This window comes from Triticum urartu, chromosome 2 (genome assembly GCF_003073215.2).
Source record: "Triticum urartu cultivar G1812 chromosome 2, Tu2.1, whole genome shotgun sequence".
NCBI lineage: Eukaryota > Viridiplantae > Streptophyta > Magnoliopsida > Poales > Poaceae > Triticum > Triticum urartu.
In genome coordinates this window covers 142001279-142009673 of record NC_053023.1, presented here as the reverse complement: position 1 = coordinate 142009673, position 8395 = coordinate 142001279, and the positions used below count along the sequence as shown (strand labels likewise).

General features: G+C 47.5%; 1 protein-coding gene across 1 annotated transcript; it reads left to right on the top strand.

Moving 5' to 3' along the window:
* Positions 1 to 6742: 6742 nt before the first annotated feature.
* On the top strand, positions 6743 to 7868 carry LOC125536417 (protein PELPK1-like). The gene has a single exon (XM_048699635.1). The coding sequence runs from the start codon at positions 6809 to 6811 to the stop codon at positions 7595 to 7597; it is 789 nt and encodes a 262-aa protein (XP_048555592.1). The 5' UTR covers positions 6743 to 6808; the 3' UTR covers positions 7598 to 7868.
* Positions 7869 to 8395: the final 527 nt, after the last annotated feature.

The window sequence follows — 8395 nt, the reverse complement described above, 5'->3', positions numbered from 1 at the left end:
TTCATATAATTTTTTTCATGTATGTATGAATGTCGATATGAATTGTACCTATGATGTTTTTTTTATTCATAGATGAATATGTATGTGGCTATGTATGTGCATGTGGCTATGTGAATATGCAAAGAAGAGGAGATGAAGAAGATGATATATTTTCTTATTCATGGGTGTGTCGAGAGGGTCGTCGATAACTTTAGTGTATTTTAGATTATTTTCATTTTAGGTCATTTTAGGTCGTGGGTGTGTCGAGAGGGCGGCCGAGGGGTCGAGGGTCGTCGAACATGAGAGGGGGGATGATAGATGATGATGAGGGGGGGAGGGGGGACATCGGACATTCATGAGAGAGGCGGGGAAGAAGGGGAAGAAGAGGGAGAAGAAGAGGAGAGGAAGTCTTCTCCTCTATTCTTTCTCCTCCTCTATTCTTTCTTCTCTTCTTTTTTCTTCTTCTTCCTATATGTATTAGTTTTTTTATTTAGGTTGTTAATTAGTAGATATTAATTTTTCTCATATATGTATGGATGCATGTGATATGTATGTATGTATCGGGTATGTCGTTGTCGATATACCCCCTACCCGATAACTTCGACATGAGGGGGTCGAGAGGGGGTCTAGGGTCGCCGAGGGGTCAAGGGGTCGAGGGTCGTCGAACATGAGAGGAAGAAGAGGATAAAAAAAGAAGAGGAAGAAGAAAAAAAGAGAATAAGAAAGAACATGAGATCTCCTCTATTCTTTCTTCTCCTCTTTTTTTTTCTTCTTCTTCCTCTTTTTTTATCAGGAACGAGGGTCGTCGAGGGTCAGGGTCGCCGAACGGTAGAGGAAACCCTAAATATAAAGTATCGTGGGTGTGAGATCTCCTCTATTTTCTTATTGCTATTTAGGGTTTCCTCTACCGTTCGGCGACCCTGACCCTCTACAGTTCTTACTCCTCTATTCTTACTTCTCCTCTTTTTTTCTTCTTCTTCCTCTTCTTTTTTTATCCTTGAAGCGTTGTCGAGGCCACCCCAAACCCTAGAGAAGCAGCGTCGAGGCCACTAATTAATATTAGTTCTACGTTTTCCACTAATATATCCATCTGTGATGTTTGAATAATAATTGCCACGTTGTCAATATTTGTAGAAACTATGGACACCGCCCGAGATGAAGTACAAGAAGAGTTGTTGGGGGACATAATCGCACAAGGAAGTGATGCCGTCGTCTCGTTGTTTCTCAAAAACACCGATGGTCTGGAAGCAGCTGGCTATGATTATGATGGCTCCGGTGACCTAATGCCGGTGCAAGAAGGAGACCGTGAGGACGGCTCCGGTGACCCAATGCCGGTGCAAGAAGGAGACTATGATGACGTCTCCGGTGACCGAACCGAGTCCGGCCAGGTATATATATTAGTTAAGCTTCTGCTGACTAGCTAATTGATGCATTCATTATTTTGGTATGTACACATATTAATTAAGTCTTTGTTCTTTTTCTAGCCCTCCGGATCGAGCACAACTTCGGTAAAGAGACGAGGCCCGAAGAAAAAGTTGAGCTCGGATGAAAAGTTTGAGATCATAGCAATCGCGCCCGACGGCCAACCGATTGAACCCCTTCGGACAAAGAGCGCATTTGTTGCTCAGTGCGGGGTTTTGGTTAGGGACAAGATCCCGATCAGCATCCAGCAATGGTTAAAGCCGGCTACAGAAGACCCTGAGGTGTCTTATGTCAATGATATGCAGAAAAATGATCTTTGGACTGAGCTGAAGTCAAATTTCACCCTACCGCCAGAGGATGATCCAGAGAAGCCAGTTAAAGAGCAATTAATCAAGTCTTTTGCTCTTAAGAGGATGGCAGGACTATTCAGGAGGTGGAAGAAAGAGCTGAATAAGTTTGTCGAAAATAAAGAGACACCAGAATTCAAGGGCAGATATGAGAAGATCAGAGATCACTGGCCCGCATTTGTGGCCCACAAGACATCGAAAAAGAGTAAGAAGATGTCGGCGACAAACAAGCAAAATGCTGCGAAGAAGAAGCATCACCATCGCACGGGGTCAGGTGGCTACCTCGTAGCCCGGCCTAAGTGGGCCAAGACTGAGAATGATCTGGTTGATAAAGGGATCGAACCAGAGACAATTAACTGGCCAGACCGTTGCCGGACTTGGTTCTTCGGGGCTGGCGGAACCTTGGACCCTGTAACAGGGAAGTGCATTTGGATGAACGATCGAATGGACATACCAGTCAGGAAGCTTCAGCAGTATATCGAAGCAGCGCAGCAAGGGACGTTCTTTCCAGACAGAGAGAACGACGAGCTCACAATGGCCCTCGGGAATCCTGAGCACCCTGGACGGACACGAGGCACGCCAGGCTCCATTTCGTGGAAGGTTGGGTTTCCGGACGCAGGCGGTTACAAATCCCAGGAGAGGAGGAAAAACTTGTAGCAGACCCAAATGCAGGCACTGCAAGCAAGGGTACAAGCGATAGAGGAACGAGAAGCAAATCGCAGCAAACATACTGCCGAAGCTTCCCCCGAAACTACCCCGCCATCTCAGCGGAGAAGCAGTGTGGCTTCCACCGAGCTGCTTCAGCCGGAGCATGCCTTGACGGCTCCTGCCAGCTATCCCTGGATGCTATCACGGAGTCTCAAAATTGCCACCTTATGACGCAATGGATGAATTTGAAGGTTAAGGCGGCTGTTGGCTTTGTTTATCCTACTGAACCCGGTGCAACTTTTCACTGCCGGCCGATTCCAGAAGGATATGCTAGGGTGATGGTGGATGAAATAACGGAGGGATTTGAGGACCTCCAGCTTGACCACCCTACCGGTGAAGGGGAGACTAGGCTGGGGTCTGCTCTGAAGACTCCATGCCTATGGCGGAAGGAGCTCATCAACCTTCCGAACTGGACGCCTCCGCCTCCTCCTCCTCCTCCGGCAAGTCAGGGCACTCCGCCTCCTCCACCGCCTCCTCCTCCGGCAAGTCAGGGCACTCCGCCTCCTCCACCGCCTCCTCCTCCGGCAAGTCAGGGCACTCCGCCTCCTCCACCACCTCCTCCTCCGACGAGTCAGGGCACTCCGCCTCCTCCACCACCTCCTCCTCCGGCGAGTGACGATCAGGGCACTCGACCGGCTCCTTCTCCGGCGCGTGGCGGCACTCTGCCTCCTTCTCCGCCTGCGCCGACGCGCCCGAGCAGCCAGCCTCCTCCTTCTCCGCCTCGTCAGCAAGGGCGGAAGAGACCTGCCGCCGCTCCGGCTGCTCCGGCGCGTCGTACTCCTTCTCCTCCGCCTCGTAAGCAAGTAAAGAAGACAACCGCTCCGTCTGCTCTGCCGGCGTCTAGCAGTACAGCCAGAGGCGGGAGGAAATACAGACTCGGTTCTTCTCTGAAGACTCCAGAGAAGTTACCATACGAGAGGACCCCGGAGGAGAACGCCGAGATCGCACGAGAAGAAGTGAGGAACTACTTTGAAGGGGTGAAAGCAAAGAAACATCCACCTCCGGAGGAGAAGGTAGATCCGGTGAAAGCGAAGCGCACTCTGGCTGCCCTGACAAAACCATCCAAGTCTCCGCCAAAAGGAAACTATGAGCGCATTATTAGAAAGGAATTTGCCGAAGCGGAGCGGTCGGGAAGTACTGTCAGTGATCAAAGGCTGAAAGAACGACGAGCTGGGAAACAAATTGCCCAGCTCAGCGAACAAGCGAAGCAATCGTGCCCCCCGCTCAAGGTGCCTAGCGACAACGTCGCTAATGATCCGAGGATGGTGCCCGGTTATAGCAATCTTGGCGATTACCTGCCCGACGATGTACATTATGATTTCATGGAGGTGCAGATACAAAGATACGAGTACGGGAAGCCTCTCGTCAAAGATGAAAGATCTCTATCAACGATGATGCGAAGATTGCATGATTGGTACTTGAAAATATGCAGAGACTCTGGGGGGAGGAGTACTTTGTATGTGAAAGTTAAAAAGGAGCATGACCTCGTTGGAATTGAACTGTTGCCTGTTCCATTTGAGGAGTTCTTTCAGTTTTTCAATCAATTGGCCCTCGATAAAACAACGGTCACCTGCTACTGTTTGTAAGTAGTACTACTTCTGTCATTAAGTCTCTCTATATAGCTCAGCTCTATCATTGCATGTATTTATAATCATCCTCACTATATTATGCAGATTGAATATCGCCGAATTGAAGAAAAGACAAGTCGGTGATATTGGGTTCATTAACACATATCTCATAGATGCAACTCAGATTAAATTTCATGCCGCGGATACTGAGGCCAACTTGCTACGATCGTTGGTAATAAATGAAAACAAAGATATAATACTCTTTCCTTACAACTTCAGGTGAGTGTTACTGTCTTGTGCATATTCGGTTTCCCTTATATATTAGTCAAGGTTATAGTAATGTATGCATGCGTGTGCAGTTACCACTATATTCTCCTAGAGATTAAGCTTGAGCAGGGACTAGTAACCGTCTTAGACTCAAGACGAAAAGATCCCCAGGACTATGCGGACATGACTCAAATGCTCGAGAAGTAAGTTAAATCGATCATTATGCACCATATCAGCAACTTTGTTCATTTCCTGATATATCAAGTAATTGTTTTCTTTGTCTGACAGGGTTTGGAAAAAATTCTCCAAAAAAGCTCCAGGACTCCCGAAGAAGCTGCAATTTAGACACCCGAAAGTAAGTACTATAGTAGCATGTTCCGCGCATCTCCTATTGATTCAAGCGCTAGTTTCATCAATACCATTTGGCATTCTTACTTATCAGTTTGATTGACCTCTATTTCTTGTAAAGTGGTTGTGGCAGGAACAAGGGAATGATTTCTGTGGATACTATGTTTGCGAGTCCATCCGCCACACGACCTGTGAGCGGGGCCTCACTGACGAACAATATGAAGTACGTAAATAACAACATTCACAATTTTATTTTATTACCATCATTTGTGTTGAGTTTCATTCATTCATATATATATATATATATATGTATTGACCCCCTTATATATATATATTGACCCCCTTCTTCAAATTAGATGTTTCGAAAGTGGGATGAACTCCTAGCACCAGCTCGCATGCGAGCAATTCAAGAGGGATTGGCGGCATTCTTTCTTGACCACGTGATCGCTGAAGACGGAGAATACTATGTGGACCATGAGTCCGTATGATTATATTTGTAAGAGATAATTATTGTATATATGTAGCCGGTAGTGTCGGATAGATATACGAGAACTTGTTGTTCGACCAATCTCTCGGAGAAGGAGAGGTGGTCGATATCACTTCTCTCTGTATGCATATATGTTCATGACGATCTTCTGTTTCCTTCGTTTGCTTACTAGCTAGCTAGCGTGTCTAGTCCTCTCTATACGTATGTATAGTACGTAGCGTCGACTAAGCACGGACATAAGAGAGGACACTTCTCTTTATTAATTATAGCTAGCTAACACAATCTATGAAACACCTAAATTAACCCCCCCAAAACCCCCCACCCCCCCCCCCTTCAAAAAAAACAAAAACCCCAGCCACAGAAATGCTGACGCATGGATGTCTATTGGTCCCGGTTGGTGGCACCAACCGGGACCAAAGGGTCTCCTGCCTGGGCTCCGCGCACAAGCCACGTGGAGGCCCATCTGTCCCGGTTCTGGATTGAACCGGGACTAAAGGGACAGGGCATTAGTACCGACCCTTTAGTCCCGGTTCACGAACCGGGACAACAGGCCCTTTTTCTACCAGTGTGGTCACGCCAACATAAAAAGGAAGGCACCATGGAATGGTCATTTTCAACTCCATTTGAAACTAGTGAAGTCAAATATACTTCATCACACTACTATGCATCTCAGCAGCTTGTCTTTGACATCCGAGTCTGCTCATTCGGTATATAAAAAATAGTCTGCATGATCTGCTCTTAGTATTCCCAACTAATAATCTAATATACCTGGAAGTCGTTTTCTGCTCAACTTGCAACCGAGCTAGCAATCGCCTGGTCGATAGACAATCCCACATGTTGCATGCGATCACGTGAAACTAGCCCTAATCAAGCACAACCACCACAAATGACATTCCACCATATCAAAATAAGCAATCTCAAACACGGAAATTAAGCGCGCCGGGATGTTTCCTGACCACAGCCACTGAAATTAACATGCCTCGATCGTTCACTGGTGGGTGGTGACCTAACACCTGCCGTACCACGACGACCGTGCGCCAGTGACCTCACACGGCGGTACGGCGACGGACGCTCCTACGCGAACGCGTGCGCGCGCAATCCATCACCAAACGGCCAACTCTGACTAGTGACCGATGTATGGCGTCTTCAGGAGATCAGCCTGCAGATCGACCAGATAGGTGCAGCTGAGCTGCCCAACCGACCGACCAATTACCGAATCATCCAAAAAGTACTTGCCTTCAGGTTCGATGTAGCACAAGATATTTCGGTGCATATCTGAGTAGCATGTATTGATATGAGTACATACATTTGGACGGCAGGTTCCGGTAAAATCTTAGAGCCATTCTGTAGAGCAAACTAAGCAAAGAATTAGAGCTTGAAATGTATCACTGACCATATCATGTGATAACTCATGTCTTCTCAATATTCCGGAACTAGAGTTGGATAGGCAGAGAGATGGATCACACACAAAGTAAACAACCACCGAGATGCAGGTGACCTACCAGGCCACCAAGGCACCGAGATGCAGGGAGCCACTTTGGTGTCTACCTCAAACATGCATGCATGTATACCCGACACATGTAGGTGCAGTTTTTTTGGCTATAAATACCAGCCTTCTTCTATCTCCCAGCCATCACCGCAAGAAGTTGCCTCTCTCTGATCCATACACATAGACAAGAACCATGCTGCGCAAGAACACCATGTCCTCCCTTGTCTTCCTCATGGCGCTGCTGCTCTCATGCAGCTCCATGAGCAGCGCAGCACGGCACCTAGAGGAGGCCGTGCCCAAAAAGGAGTATCCACCACATCCGATCGTCCCGGAGCTGCCAAAGCCCGAACTCCCACCTCACCCTGCCATGCCTGAGCTACCGAAGCCTGAACTACCGCGCCCTCTCGTTCCCGAAGTGCCACACCCCGTGGCGCCGGAGACACCAAAGGAGCCTGAACTGCCGCACCCCGTGGCGCCGGAGGTGCCAAAGCATGAGCTGCCGCCGCACCCTGCTATGCCCGAGCTCCCGAAACCTGAACTACCGCATCCGGCTGTGCCACAGACGCCAAAGGAGCCTGAAGTGCCACACCCCACGGTGCCCGAGGTGCCAAAGCACGAGCTGCCGTCGCACCCTGCTATGCCCGAGCTCCCGAAGCCCGAACTACCACATCCGGCTGTGCCTGAGGTGACAAAGGAGCCGGAAGTGCCGCACCCCGTCGTACCGGAGGTGCCAAAGGAGCACGAGCTGCCGCACCCTACCATGCCAGAGTTGCCAAAGCCTGAAATGCCACACCATGCCGTGCCAGAGGTACCAAAGGAGCTCCATGTGCCGCACCCTGAGGTACCGGAAGTGCCAAAGGAGCCTGAGTTACCGCACCCTGCCGTGCCAGAGGTCCCGAAGCACGAAATGCCACCGTTCCCGAAAGCCGAGCTGCCCCAGAAGCCCGAGTTCCATTTTCCGGAGCCAGAGGCCAAGCCATGATCGGACTAGCTGCACCCGCGTAGTGCCGTTATCAAGTATTATTAAACTATATACTAGTATATGTGTGTGATTGTTCTATTATACATGTGCGTGGGTGCGTGCGTGGTACATGTCGTTTAGAGCATACACTCTAGTTCCGGACGGCAGCGTTATGTTTGAGTGGTGTTGCATGGTGCAGCTGCTCAATTTGTTCTCTACTTCCCTTTACGTATATGCAGATGTATATGATATATGTACCTGAATAATTATGTTTTCGTGTTTGGAGTTTTTATATTGGATCACATTTGTGTTTGGATTTACATATATGCATCACTAAAGTGTTCTTGTTTTGGCTACATTATGCGCTTCGGACAAATTTCTTTTTTGAGCCGGCAAATAATTTCTTTTGTCATTTGTATTAATATTATAGAAGGCCCGAAAGCCCAGATTTGATCGGAAGCATAATATAAGATATAACGTTTTGAAGGGGTGCATCTCTTTAGCCATACAAAATCAAATGGTTATTTATATTATTATTATTATTTCTCTCAATTTTCATGCTCGAGACGATATTAATTGAGGCGAGAAATATTGTGTGTAATGCAAGTCTTAATTTCATTGAAAGAACAAAAGAATAAGATTTGTATAACACTATGTAGTTATGCCAACATAATAAAAAACAAAATCGCCATTACATATACTTACTCCCTCTGTTCCAAAATATTTGAAGTTCTAGATTTGTAAAACCAAAGTATTCAAGTTTGACCAAATATACTGAGAAATATGTTACTATCTAGATTAATATCAAGCACATCATAT

What these genes read in the sequence shown, in the direction of transcription:
- LOC125536417 (XM_048699635.1), top strand. Translation starts at nt 6,809, where the DNA reads ATGCTGCGCAAGAACACCATGTCCTCCCTTGTCTTCCTCATGGCGCTG.